At 35.8% G+C, this 15,781-nt stretch overlaps 1 protein-coding gene across 1 annotated transcript; it reads left to right on the top strand.

The window, feature by feature from the left end:
• Nucleotides 1–974: 974 nt before the first annotated feature.
• Nucleotides 975–11,281, top strand: LOC136978993 (slit homolog 3 protein-like). The gene is made up of 2 exons (XM_067274871.1): nt 975–3,272; nt 9,005–11,281. The coding sequence occupies exons 1-2, from the start codon at nt 975–977 to the stop codon at nt 11,279–11,281; spliced, it is 4,575 nt and encodes a 1,524-aa protein (XP_067130972.1).
• Nucleotides 11,282–15,781: the final 4,500 nt, after the last annotated feature.

Raw genomic sequence — 15,781 nt, 5'->3', positions numbered from 1 at the left:
CCGTGCAACGTTCGACCTATTGTCATACTTCTCATCAATTATTTAGTAACAGCCGGGAAGGTAATAGAACACAATGATAATATAAAGTTAATATAGAAGAAAATATAAGAAAAAAAAGCTTAAAAACTATTGAAAATTCTACCGAAGTAAATTCTTTAAAATTTTGTCCGTTGCAATCGGAAACAAATGTCTCATCACGATCAAAAGATTTCGAAATTTTTATATTTTTTGGACTAATGGGGACTTAAAATAAAAAAATAATAATTTTTTATTGTTCTCATTTTTATGCGATAATTGTATTTTAAACCATCGGGGAACTCGCAAGCACGTGCCGTTCACTGGCAATTATAGGCCCATTAAAATTCTATGTATTGTTTACGGTATTATACTTATAAAGAAAATTGATATTTTATATAAACGCTATTCTTATAAACAATGCCAGATGTTTTAACTAACACAAGTAAATACTACGAATAAACAATTTTTAAATCCTGTTTTAAACAATACAGTTCCGATAATCAGCGTTAACGCGTACTTTTATAATTTGTCGTGTGGGTAGAAACAATCGATTTTTCCTACGTCATACGATTATGTTCTAACAGGAAACAGCGAAACAATGTCTCATTTATAAGACGTTCAATATAATAGATTGCCACCAATCGGTTTTATACTATACTTTGTAAAAGTATAGTATAAAAACCCGTGTCCCCGAATACACGGTCTTCTTCCTTCGAAAAATCAACTATTTTTACGTCAGACGTTATCCGCCGAGTGAACCTTTTTGTAATATTTCTGTTGGAAATGACGAATCAGTACAGTATCGCTGACGTCATAACTTATCGCGTGGTCAATGTAGCGATAGTAGAGGAATCGAATATTACGAGTTCGATATTGTGTTTTAGTGTCGATTCTTTTCCGAGGAACGTATTCGGCACTCGCAGCGTCGAATGAAATAGAAGCGTCATTCGCACAAGATGAGGTTCGTTGTCATTTTACAATTCTTATTCGTTGTGGTAAATTCTTGTCAAGAGTTTTGGAAACATTGGGAAAAGTTTTCTTGTCCATCAAAAGAACACTGTCCGAATTCAAAGAATTCTTCATATATTCAAATATTCTCCGGATTTTTATTGATCAGTTGCGACAACGAAACGGCCGACTCTCGTTTGACGCAATGTTTGGACGTTAAATCCGTAAAATCAATAACATTTGTTAATTGTTATTTGTCGGGGATCGATTTAGGAAAATTCAATTTCGGATACGAAATCGAAAGAGTTCGGATAATGTACACGCCATACTTCCGTAGAAGAAACTTCCACAGCGCTTCGTTTAGTAATATGTCGTCTCTGAAATCTGTCGAAATTCAACAGGTGTGGACTTCCGAACTGTTTAATTTGACTTTCCACAATGTTTCTTCTCTAACTTCTTTGACTATTAAAATTAATAATATTCATTTATTTCCGAATAGACCTTTCCGAGAGTTAACTAATCTTTCCGAATTATCCATCACCAATGGAAACTTAAAAGTTTTACCAGCAGATCTATTTTACAATCTTGGAAATTTGACAAAATTGGTCTTAAGTAACAATAAAATTGAATCGATTCATTCGCACACCTTTAGAAACCTCACTCGACTGGAATCTTTGAATTTAGAAATGAATGGAATTAACTATTTACATAGTGAGACGTTGAAAGGTCTTTCTAACTTAAGGACATTTTCTATTGATCAAAATAATCGATTATCGGTAATTCCCACCGGGTTATTCAAAGGACTGCGCAACTTAACGACATTTCGAGCACTACTTTGTTCCATTTCTGAACTCGATGATGATGTATTTTTTGACTTAATTAATCTACAGTACATTAATTTAGATGCGAACCAAATTGAATATCTCCCGCCAAATCTTCTAAAAAATAATAAACTTCTGACAAAGTTTTCTTGTATGGATAATAAAATATCGGCACTTCCATCCGGGATTTTTCGTGGACTTTCTCATTTGTTCCACGTAAACCTCATGGGAAATCGCTTAAAGAATCTTCCTAAAGACATTTTTGCGAATTTGTCGTCGTTGGATATTCTCCTTTTATCGAACAATCGACTCAAACTTCTACCCGAAGACGTCTTTCTCCCATTGACTCATTTATTCCACCTCGATCTTTCCGACAACAATTTAATTAAACTTTCTGGAAAACATCCTTTTGGCAAGAGCAAGGATTTGGATATTCTCCGTTTATACAAGGCGGGTTTGACAGAATGGCCCGTGGTAAATTGGACAGAATACAATATGACTTATATCGATTTCTCGGATAATCATTTTGAAACCGTCAAATTGCCAATTTACGCAGCAAATCGCATGATAATTGATCTGTCTGACTGTAAAATCAGAACAATTTACATAGACGAGTGGAAATACGGATCCGAAATGCCTACTTTTGACTTAAATAAGAATAAAGTTACTTGCGACCGGAAACTTCGGCAGTTCGTTTTTGCACTTAAACCAAATTTAAATAGAACATTAAAAATGTTTCCCGATATAAAGTACATAAAATGTTACGGAGAAAAAGAAACTGTGCTCGAACACATATCTTCTGTAGTCCCAAAAGAGTACTGTCCGACCAATTGCTATTGTTTTGCGGAAAAAAATGAGGTGACGTTTAATTGTTCCGGAAAGGGAATAAACACAATTCCGCAAGCTTCTATCCCGAACGTAACAATTGTGGATTTGAGTAATAATTACATAAAGAAACTGTCAAAGGTGGACTTTGCCGGGTGGAAAAACGTCACTCGTCTACGTCTCAGTAATAATTCTTTAAGTAAATTTCCAGATTCTGTCCTTCCGTCACGTATGAAATTTCTGTGGTTAGATGGAAATCGTTTAACGGAACTTCCTCCGGCTTTAACGAATCTCATCGACGCTTCTAAGGAATTTAAAATTTATTTATCGGGAAACAATTGGAGTTGCGATTGTAAAACGAGATTCAGAAGGGATTGGTTGCTTAGGAACATGCACAAGATTGCCGATTTCTCGAAAGTTTCCTGTAAAACGACTTCGCGTACTTTGTCTTTTAGAAAAGTCGTGTCCGGTAATTATTGCGGACGAACCGCAAAAAGTGTTTCCGGAACGAAAGTCTCCGTTATCGTTCTTAGTGTTTTTATTATAATCGGCCTGATTATACTGGCGAGTATTGTATACTACAAGAGAAGAAACATCACTATCGAGAAGTCTACGTCGCAGGAAGATGGCGCCCTTTCTTACAATGTGTATCATCAATTTGAATAAATGAAATTGTTCCGAGGAAAAGATCAGTTGGTGTTTAACAATTTGAACTTTACATCTTTTGTCAACTCGTTGGTAAAGGCGAGCTTTACTAACAATATTTAATTGCTTCTGTTAAAATGATTATATTTAAAATGTAATATATATATATATATATATATATAATAAAGGAACTGTATTTTTGTTAATTAATGGCAATTAAGAGAAATAAATTCTATAAATAAATGTAAGTAAATTTGTGCCGTGTAATAATTATTAAAATGCTGGTGTAATTGTTTATCTAAGTATTTTTGGTATTGAGAAACAATTAAAAACAATTTCATGACAAATTTGATTTTTATATTTTTTTAATGATTTTGATTTGCTTCGTCAGAAGTGTGCGATTCGTTATTTTGCTCGGATTGTAATTAAAACTAAATTTAACGCAAAGGAATTTCAATGGAAATACTGTATTCTTTACTTCGCAACTGGGTGCGTAGATAAACACTGGGCATCTTTAACACCGCCCTTTATTCGGGAATATTTTACACACCGATACGCATTTTGGAAATGCCCCTTTTCCGTCAGATTTTTCTTTAAGACATTTAGTAGGCTAAAGAGGTGCTAACTAATATACATCCTGTTTTAAAATGCTTATATTTCTTACAATTAAAATTTTGGCAGTGCACCGAACGGCACTTAGGTCTTCGCCGGTGATGTTAAAAACCAACACCGTCGAGAATCGAATTGTCGACAAAATAAAGATTCGAAAAACCAAATAAATTAAAAAATAATTATACCAATGATTGGTAGGAATGAAACCGAAATTACGAAACTTCGCCTTCTTAACACGTGGAAAATAACTGCAAAAACGTCTCATCTTTACTAAAACGTTTCTGAATTTTACCAGCAAATATTTTCTTTTTGGCAATAAAAAACCGCTTTACCAAACTACGTAATACTGCAAAATACGCACGGTCATTAGAATCATTACTCTGCTGATCTCCAGACTCTATTCCTACCATTGAATAACATCCTATAATTTGAATCGAACCACGAAAAAGAACCCTCATATCTTCTAACATCGAATCCCCACTTACAAGCTAAATTAAAGAGACAATTACTCAGATCTCCTATCGAGTCAAACGGATTTCTTCCACCGCCAACCCCGATTCGTCCCAAAATACTCTGTTAATCCTCCGCCTTTTCTCCAAAGAAACCAACGCACCGTTGCCACAGGCCAATCGTAAAATCTCAGGGCAATGATCGCGATCCAAAAACTGATCCATCGCGAGACAGACATCATCTTTCCAAATTAACGGAGAGACTATGAACAAATCAATAACAAAACAACCACGATTAGAGATAAAAGAATATTCACCCCCTTCATCGCCTAAACATTTCCCATTAACAATAACCAGATTTACATCTTTACAGAAGTAAAGCAACTTCCTATAAACGAATCAATAACTAAGTCTCTCGAATTTTTCTGCTTAGGATAAACAATTACAAAATGCTTCAAAAATTATATTCTCTACTCCGATCCTAGAATTAAAATTACCGGCAAGCAATACATTCCTTTATCAGCTAATATCGAACCAGTTAAGGTGTGAAAAATAGACCGCCAGTCATTTTTCTAAAATAAACAAATCTTTACCACATCCCGAGATAATGGACGAAATATACGCCATCACACGCGCAAACATTCGTACAAATCCATCAAATTTTTTAAAATATCTTTTGGGGTTCGGGAGGTCTCGAAACGTGGAAATTTTGCCAAAACTCGGAGGGTCAAATCTGATACGATTCCAGCACTTTCCTTTGTTACGTGTACTTAACATCCGGGAGAATAAAAGAAAAGTAAATCGACAAAGAAAGGAATAAATAGTAATAAAGATAAGAATTAAATCGAATGCGTTTACTAACCAGAAACATAACTGAGTCGTGTCTTTAACGGGACATTCCTATTTTATAAAACTACGAATCAAAAATTTGGTAATTCGCATCGCGCAATATAGAGCATCGGATAAATTGTATATCGAGAATCAAGGCCGGCGAAACCTGCGCTTTTTATATCCGGTCTCGATTTTAATCTATTTTACTCCGTTGCGGAGAATAAAAAAGGACAGACCGATGGCGAGACGGTTACAGACGGGCAGACGTACGACGGTGGGAACGTAGATTCGCAGTTTGAAAATTGCGGCTCGATAATTACAAATACTTTCTAAAGAAGTTTCTACTTTCTATTTTAATTGTTAATTAATTGTTCTCACGCGCGGATTTTTTTACACATCAAATATAACAATACCAAGGTATCTAAAAAAATATGAAACAATAAAAATATTATTTAACGACATAAAAGAGTTAAATCTACGCACTTCCTTTTTGACAAACGGGAAATGATGACGCGGTTTTTTTAATCTCTTATTTTATAAAATCCGAATGTGAGGAAATGTAACGATAATAACGACGGTACATTGTACGCTGGCCGACTTTTAGGAGGATGAATTAATCCCGCGTCAGGACGAACCTAAGGGAAGTTCGCCCGTGGTCTGGCGGAGGAGACGAATGATGTCGAATGTCTTACAAAGTCAAAACGCCGTTTATTTGGTAGTATTTATGCTTACGTCAACAATAGAGTTCCCAAATCCGGGTGTTCCTTGGGAGTGGCGAGAGTTTTCGGTTTCGGTCGTAGCCCGGGAGCGGACGAGAAGGGATCGTAGGATGATCGGCGCGGGTGTGGCGGCGTCCTACGCGGTCGATGGCGACACAACCGCTCGGCTGCCGGTGGGCCGGGCGAATCTTACGCCTTCAGAAGGCAAAATGCCTTTAGATATTTGACAAATAAGAAACGCTACTTTAATTTTGTTTATTTTTGCTTTCTGAATACAAGAGGATCTTCTTTCGACACCCATTGTATAGCGAATGCTTTCGAATTGTTCTATTTAAACTACTTTAATGTAGTGCGTTCGTGTTTAAAACCTTTGTGAGTTGACCGGACCCGGGAACGAAAGGCATAAAACAAGGAAAGTCGGCGATCATTTTTCGACTCGAGACACCTCGAAACGACGAGAAATGCAAGATAATGGGGGGTCTTTCTATATGTATGTATGTTAATTATGTGTGTGTGTGTGTGAAGGGCGATTTTGTTCACCTTGTTCGAAGCTTAATAACTCCCCTTCTTTTTGTCGAAAATTTCTGAACTTTTGCGAGATTTTGTTTATTTGTTAGGGGATTGATGCTATTAAATTTTGGCGATTAAAGGTCGAGAAGGTCCGGAAGTAAAGGGGATCGTGACGATTTTTCTCGTTATTAGCACTTACATTTTTTAAAAATAAAATTCATCCCTACCCTGAAAATTAAGCCTTTTGTCGTTTTATAATAGTTAAAAATTTAAAAAGTTTTTAAAATAAAATATGATAACAGATGGCGTTATCAAAATTTTAAGTTTGCGGGGAAAGTTGAGCAACTCGTTGCTGATTTGTTTTTTTTTTTTATAAGAGAGAGACATTATTAAATCTCACTACTAACAGGGATTTAATGATGCTTCGTAAGGGCATAATTTGCGTTTGGCGTATTTTTATATTAAATTATTCATAATCAAACTATCGAAACTTTTGTTTCCACTAACGTCAACGATAACAAAATCACGTGGAAATGCGACGACGATCGTCACCGTTGCCGCGATTGGTGGAACAATAGACTGGGATTGACTGGTAAGATTTCGACTGTTGCTAAGAGGGAGGTGCCAGTTCGTTTGCCTAATTTGCTTTAAACAACTTTTAATTAATTGATTACGTTCAAATAACGTTTTTCTTTTCTGTCGAATTTGACGCGTTGGAATGAAAAAAAAAGGAAAAATCACTCTTTCTAACCGTTATAACTTCGATAATATAATAAATACAGATTAATAATAACTTTTTCAGGTTTCATTATCTTCTTCTTACATTACTTTCAATGTATATGTTTACTATTTTTATCTTGCAGTTTGTGTTTTCTTTGTTTTCGTCTGTGTTATTTCGTGTCTATTCACGTATATAACGTTTGATATCTTAATTAAAAGCACTCCTTACTTAAGCACCGACTTCCGCTCCTACGATTCGGTGGTTAAGCCAATCGCTCGTTAAACCAGGAGCTTAATTGTATACTTTATTGTTATTAAAAAATTGGTCTAATAGAAACTCCATCTCGATAAGTTTGCTTCAATTTCCATCTCTTTCGTGTTATAAAACCAAGAATACAATTAGCAAAAAGCGTAATAAAGTGCTGTACGAAAACACTAAAAGTTTATCTATTTAAAAAGTGCGGAATCGCGTACAGCCATTTCTCTCTCACAATCGTAGTGTCGTTCGTTACACAGGTTCGATTTACGTACAAAATCGTCCCGTTCGAAAAATTTTTTCCGTTATTCGAAATTTTGCTTTATACCGGTTTCGTTTTACTTCGACTAACATTTTTATCGTTTTTCCTTTCGTTCATCGCCTTTTCTCCGGGGGAAGCCGCGCTTTTTCCCTTCTGCCATCTTGCACTATAAGGTGCAAAATAAAGTAAAAATTTATACACGAAATTTATAGATTTGGAGATTTGCTACGTTTCGTTTAGTAAATAATGACCGACTGGGAAAACGAGACTTGCACTAGAAATAGGGAATTCGCGCGATGGAGAGCGGGTTATAAACCCCAGCGATGGTTAAGCCAGGACTGGCTGAACACGATCGTATTAATTTGACACTTTTTATATTCGGAGTGAATATAAACTGGTTTATATTCTTTCTCGTAAATATTCATTTATAATCATTTCGATCTTAAACAATAAAAAACAAAATTGTGGTTTCTCGACTGGCGCGTTACGTCACAGATGCCGAACGAACCCGTACCGAGTGACTTTCCTTCCGCCTTCGGTAGTCTCGTTCCGATGTCGGGTGATAACGTCCGGCCATCGACGTAATTTTACGCGTTGCGTTTCGGCGATGACGTACGTTTTTCTTAGCGATTCGAATGTTCTCGTTGTCTAACGATATTTACGTGTCGTCTGTGATGAGGTACGATACACATTCCAAAAAACAGTTTTACGATCACTACTTATTGAAAGATCGGTCGTAAGATGACGAATTATCTATTTATTTCTTTAAATGCGAGCGATAGAAGTAATTACGATATAAACTATGGTGAGAATTTAAATCTGAAAATGACCGCATTTACCGAAAATATTCCCTCGTCATTTAAACTACTTTCGTTTCCGGTTTTGTTTTAAAGCTTATTTCTCCGGATTTTCCTTTATCAAACTTCAACGTCCTTTCTTTACTTTCGTCGGTGACGTTAATTAACGTCAGACGCGAACTTCCTCAAATTTTTATTACAATAATTTAACTGGAGTCAGACTAAAACATTGTTTTGTGTCACAAAACCCAATTGACTAACACCATTCGCGTACGTTAATAAATGCGCCAAACAAAGTTTTTATTCGTAAAATATCGATTTAACGTTAATCCGATATTATCCCTTCCAATGCGACGGAAATAATCGAGAAAATTAACAACTGTACGCGTAATATTTCTATCGGAAATGACGAATTAGTATCACTAACATCGCGTTTGCAATCAGTCGCAAGAAAGTAGTAACGGCATCAAATTCGTAAGTACACGGATTAACTATTGTGTATTTTTTCGACTATTTTTGCGGATTTCAGCGAATTGGAAGTTTCGTCAGACGAGATGAGGTCGGTTGTCTTTTTGCAATTCCTGTTTCTAGTGGTTAATTCTTGTCAAGAGTTTTGGCAACATTGGGGGAATGTTTCTTGTAAATCACGGGCAAACAGCTGCCATAGATCAAATAACTTTTCCTCTACTGAAATATTCGATCAATCCTTACTCATCGAGTGCGGCGAGGAAACGATTGACTCTCGTCTTGATGCGATGCTTGAATGTTAAAAACGTACAAGAGATAACATTTACTGATTGTTATATGTCGGGAATTGACTTTGGAATATTCACTTTCGGGTTCGCAATCGAACGCATCAATATATTCCTCTATAAAAGAAACTTCGAGAGCGCCTCGTTTAACAACATGTCCTCTCTGCGATCTGTCGAAATACGAGAAGTTACGACCTCGGAACTTCTAAATTTAACATTTCGCAATGTTCCGTCGCTGACTTCATTGACAATTTTACTCTATAACTTCACTTTATTTCCGAACAAACCTTTCCGAGAGTTAATTAATCTTTCCGAATTATCCATCACGGGTGGAAAGTTAAGAGATCTACCCGAAGATCTATTTTATAATCTTGGCAATTTGACAAAACTGGACTTAACTTACAATAACGTTGAATCGATTCATCCACTTGTCTTTAGAAATCTCACCCGATTGGAATATTTGGATTTAGGATTTAATCGAATAAAGGATTTATGCAGTGGCATGTTGAAAGGTCTTTCTAATTTAAGAACATTTAATATTACTGTGAACCAAGAATTATCAGAAATTTCGTCCGGATTCTTTAAGAAACTGCACAACTTGACTGAAATTAATGCTCAGTATTGTTCTATTTCTTCACTCGAAAAAGATGTATTTTCTGACTTAATTAATTTGAAAACAGTCAATTTAGCTTTTAACCGAATCGAACATCTCCCGCCAAATCTTCTGAAAAATAACAAGCTGCTGACAAAGTTTTCCTGTTCGTTTAATAAAATATCAGCACTTCCAACAGGAATTTTTCACGGACTTTCTGAACTGCGAGAGTTTGAGTTTCGGGGTAACCGCTTAGAAAATCTTCCCGTAAATATTTTTCAGAATTTGTCGTCATTGCGGCATCTCGATTTATCAAAAAATCGCCTGACATTTTTACACGAAAACGTCTTCCTCCCATTGAATAGATTAACGCATCTCGATCTATCCAACAACAATTTAACTAAACTTACTGGTAAGCGTCCTTTTGGCAGCAGCAGGCATCTGAATTATGTGAACTTAAATAAGGCAGGTTTGACACAATGGCCGGTGTTCAATTGGACAGAACACGACTTGACTGTAGTCGATTTCTCAAATAATTATTTTGAAACTGTGAAGTTGCCAATTTACACACCAAATCGCGTGATAATGCGTCTGTATAATTGTAAAATCAGAACGATTTACATCGTTGAGTGGAAATATGGATTTGAAATGCCGACTTATGATTTGTGCAATAATCAAATCACTTGTGATGACAAACTGCAGCAATTTGTTTCTTTCGTTAAGTCAAATACGGAAGTAGCGAAGGAAATGTTTCCAAATATAGAGAATACGAAATGTTTCGGAGAAGAAAGAAACTTGCTTGATAATACATCGTTCGTAGTCATAGGAAATTATTGTCCGATGAATTGCGAATGTTTCTCAAAACATAATCACGAGATTATCAATTGTTCCCGAAAGAAAATCGACAGAATTCCAGATTTTCTTGTCCCGAATGCGACGATTGTCGATTTGAGTAATAATTATATAAAAGATTTCTCAAATGTCGATTGTGTGACGTGGAGAAACGTCACCCATCTGCGTTTGAGTAATAATTCTTTAAGTAATATTTCGGATTATGTTCTTTTGCCAAACCTCAAGTACCTGTGGTTGGACGGAAACCGGTTAACCCAATTACCTTCCGGATTAATGAACTTGGTCGACGTTCTAACGGAATTTAAGATTTTCTTGTCGAGAAACAATTGGAATTGTGATTGCCATTCGCAATTTACCAAGGACTGGTTGCTGAGAAACCGGCAGAAGATTGCAGATTTCTCCGATGTTTACTGCGGAAGAAATTCGTCTTCTGTGTCTTTCATCGACATTGTTTCTAATGACGGATGCAGAGAAATTCCAGAAATAAATTTGGCATCTTCGGTAAATGCTTCTTCTTCGAACGAAGATAATTCCGACGAAGTTAGTTCTGTTTTCGGATGGAAGATCGCAGTGGCTCTTCTTACTTCGATAATGTTATTCAGTTGGATTGTGTTTGCTCGCTTTGTTTATTGTCAGAAGAAAAGGAAATGTCGACAAAGTGCTAAAGTGTAAGGAAGAAGTCGTCTATTATAATGTTGAAACCTGACAAATTTTGTAATTCGGATAATTAAAATGCCCCCAATTTGATCGCTTTAATAAATAATTGTTCATAAATTGTTATTATTTTTCGATTGCTACTATTGAAATTAATTTTGTATACTTTTTGTTCATTTTGTGTACTTATAATTTTGTCCATTTTTATTTCGAATTATGTTATAAAATGTATAATTATTGCGTAATAAAGCAGTTAATTATTGGACATCAATAATTAAACAATATTTTCCGTACAGAAAGTTCGAATATGGAAGTAACGTTTTCCTGTTTTGAAAAATTATCATTAAATTTGTAATTTCTACAGCAGGTCGTTAACTGCTTTATAGTGTTCTGTAGCATTAAACTGACTACGGGAATTTCAATTGCATTGTTTGAAATCTAAGTTTTTCTTATTTGATTAATATCCACGTGATCGAAGCAAATGATAATACGACACAAAATGGGTTTGATGTACAGGTCTTTTGCATTTTAATCGGATTTCGTTATGCCATAATAGGCCAAATACGCTTGGATAAATATCTGGCTTTGTCTTATTATTCTTGTTATTTCTTGTTCTTTTTCCCCGTTTCTTCACAGTGCATTTCCAAAATGTTTAAAATATTCCACCTGTTTCAAAACGGTTTCATTTCCTTTTGTCGCACTTTGTATATCCGCTTCCCTACTCGTGTCCGTTATTTCGCTTTCTTCGGTATTAATTTAAAGCACGTATTTTCTAGAAATATGCTTTCATTTATCTAACTTCGTACGCGACGTCTCGCTCGATTTGGACCATTTAAGAACCACTTCCTCAAATTTAGCTGTTTCTTCGCTATTGTAACGTATTCGAGCAAAGCATCGATGGTTATAATAAACGTAGAGGCAGTCGGAGAAAATTGGAGAAAGCTGGGGGGAGATTAGAAGTGGGGGAGAGGGAAAAACAGACGGAGTTGTCTGAGCTGACCGGATATTTTGTTCGAACGGCCGATGGACAATGACGACGAATCCGTCAATCGAATAAAATAAAAAATGGAGCAAAGAGTTGCTTATCTTTTCCGGCAACATTCGATGGCGCCATCTGTTATAATACGTTATTTTAAAAACGTTTATATTTTTAACTATTATAAAATGGCAAAAAACTTCAGGGTAGGAACGAGTTTTATAAAAAACTATAAATGCTAATAACCAGTAAAATCGTCATTAATTATGACCCTACTGGAGATGCATCTGACCCCTATATTTTCCCACCTCGTCGACCTTTAACTACCAACGATTCATAGCATCATTTTCCCTAATAAATGGACAAAATATCAGAAATATTCGACAAAAAGCACAGGAGTTATTAAGCTGCAAACACGTGAAAAAAATGACGGCATACACACACTAACACGTCCACACAATCATACATAGAGAAGTATGTATGATTGTGTGGACCCCCGCCCCATTTTTTCTTTCATTTCGAGTCCACTGAGTGAAAAAATGTAAAAATCTGCTGCGGAGCCTTTTTTCCGGATCGCCATATTTTACCTCAGTTATAACAACCAACCGAGTAAAAAATGAAGAGTAAGATAAAAATTAAAGTATGGACCTCGCATAAATATCTCAAGTTAGGCGGCGGATTGTGTAGGATTCGGCCGACAACCAGAGCCGGGCAGGTAGTTACTTAGCGAGGAGTAACTAAACTGGGACCGGGTTATTGGCTGTTGACAAGGTTGAATGGCTTCCCAGACTTTGGCGAAATAATAAAGTAAAAGCGAAATTTTTAGGGGTGCGTGCGGAGGAATCAGAATCCTCGAATTGCTCGGTTACAGTAAGAGGGTAAGGAACAGAGCATTTATTTATTTTTGACTGTTTCTTCTTTGTGAGCAAAGAAGGACGTTCTTTTCACACCCGTCGTATAGGAAATGTTTTTGATTGGTTCTAATTTAAACTATTTGAATGCGATTTGTTTGTGTCTAATTAGTTCGATAACGGAGATTGAATGGCGCGCGATCCATTTCACACCATACCGAAATTGATTACGACCCATTTTATTCGCGTGGAGTGAAATGGTTCGTTTGACAATAGACACTCGGTTCAAAATCTTTATAATAATTTAACTCTATAAAAAAGTGTCAACCCGTAAATGACAATTGCTATGTAAATTATTTAAATTGTAAAAAAGTTAAACAAGAGAATATCTAGCCTGTTTTTTATCTAATTTTCATTCTAAAATTTGTTAGAGTCGTAATTTCTCATTTAAGTGAATGATTTTCGAACACTTGAGAATATTCGAAATCGTGTAACCTGTAATTCAAATTAAATGTCCTTTATTATGAATTGTAGATTTTATCTGGCTGCAATTTGAAAAGTTTGTAGACCTATAAATTTCCACAGTCGTCTGTCGGATGTCTGTTATCCGTCTGTCCCGTAATCTCGAGAAAGGAGTTGAACAGATGAACGCCGAGAGCAAATGTGAAAAGTTTACGGGCAGTAGGCCCCGATTATAAAAAGGTACGATACAAAACGGAAGTCACGTTACTTCAATTCAAATATTTTATGCCCCGAAAGGGGTTATATAGATGACCGCACGACTCTATTGTCGAATGAAAAGTGTGATGTACGAGGCCGAGCCACTACTAATTTCAGGTGGAAAAATATATTTTAAATTAAAAAATTAATAGAAACACTAGCAGAAAAGCCCGGCGTTGCTCCGAAAAACAGTAACGATAGGAAAGATTTCGCATTGTCACGGTATACCCTATTAAACGTAGTCAGAAACTGTAAAAACCCCATCTAAAGTAGTACACTAGAAGCCGAATTCTTTAGGATAAGTCTTAATCCTTCCCCTTTCCCCCGCTGAGGGGACTTTCGGAAAATCCCTTCTCAGCTCGCGTTCTGGTGACGTACCCTAACTGCCTAGCAAATTTGAACTTTCAACTCTAAACCGTTTGGACTTTGCGCTTATTATTATTAATATCATTATCACCCATCTCGATAATATTATAAGATTGGTTGATAAAAATTAAAGTTCGGGTGATCGAAGTAATGTTACGAAGAAGTTTAACGATATTACTGGTGAGCGTGATTTTTTGGATAATGTCGACTGTCACAAAGTTAGGCCCGTTTGATGCCAGCAATTGCCGGATAGGGTACTTCATTTTTAATTTGCAATTGTGTTGGTTCGTTTAATAATCCTGGGTATTTTTGTAAGTATTAATTGCAATACGATATTATTTTTCTTTTTGAAACTTGGTACGGTTCTACTACGAGAAATTTGGATTTAGCTGATTGTCTGCGAGGTTATAGCCTCCATTTTGGAAAGGCTCTTAAGATACACGCGAAAGACCGTTATTGCTCAGGTCGGTTATTATGAATAAGGTCCTCTTTCCCTTGTTAGGTTTAACGGGACAACTTTTTAATACTTGTTAAATTTGGTGTTAAACTTGGTAATATTTTGGTACGTTTTGTTTATTTTAGGGAAAATGACTGGCGGTCTATTTTTGATACCTTACCTGGTTCGATATTAGATGATAAAGGAAAGTATTTCTTGCCGATGATTTTAATTCTAGGATCGGAGTGGAGAGTATAATTTTTGAAGCATTTTGTAATTGTTTATCCTAAGCAGAGAAATTCGAGAGACTTACGTATTGATTCGTTGGTAGGAAGTTGCTTTACTTCTGTAAAGATTTAAATCTGATTATTGTTAATGGGAGATGTTTAGGCGATGAAGGGGGTGAATATTCTTTTATCTCTAATCGTGGTTGTTCCGTTATTGATTTGTTCATAGTCTCCCCGTTAATTTGGAAAGATGATGTCTGTCTCGCGATGGATCAGTTTTTGGATTCCGATCATTGCCTTGTGATTTTACGACTGGCCTGTGGCAATGATGCGTTGTTTTCTTTAGAGAAAAGGCAGAGGATTAATAGATTGGGAGTTTTGGGACGAATTGCGGTTGGCGGTGGAAGAAATATGTTTGACTCGATAGAAGATCTGAGTAATTGTCTCTTTAATTTAGCTCGTAAGTGGGGATTTATTATTAGAAGACTTGAGGATTCTTTTTCATGGTTCGATTAAAATTGTAGAACGTTAATTCGTGCTAGGAATAGAGCCTGGAGATAATTTAGGAAGAACAATGGTTTTAATGATCGTTTGCGTTTTATAATGATCCGAAGTTTGGTGAAGCGGTTTTTCATTGCAAAAAAAATTATTTGCTAGTAAAATTCAAAATTGTTTTAGTAAAGATAATAGATTACTTTTTTGGAATTATTTCCGACGTGTTAAGAAGGCGAAGTTTTGTAATTTTGGCTTTTTTGATGATTGTTTTTATCACATTTTTAATTTATTCGGTTTTTTCGATCCTTATTATGCAGGTATTTCGATCGTTAATCATTGTAGAAATTGGTATGATGAACTTTTGGACCACGAATTCACTATAGGTGAGCTTGGTGATGCTTTGAGAAGATATAAGTCAAATAAAGCTCGGGATCCCAATGGTATTTT

Source organism: Centruroides vittatus, unplaced genomic scaffold (genome assembly GCF_030686945.1).
Source record: "Centruroides vittatus isolate TY-2023 unplaced genomic scaffold, ASM3068694v2 contig_566, whole genome shotgun sequence".
In the NCBI taxonomy this organism is placed as follows: Eukaryota; Metazoa; Arthropoda; class Arachnida; order Scorpiones; family Buthidae; genus Centruroides; species Centruroides vittatus.
Note: the sequence above shows the minus strand (reverse complement) of the source record. Positions and strands in the feature narration are given on the sequence as shown.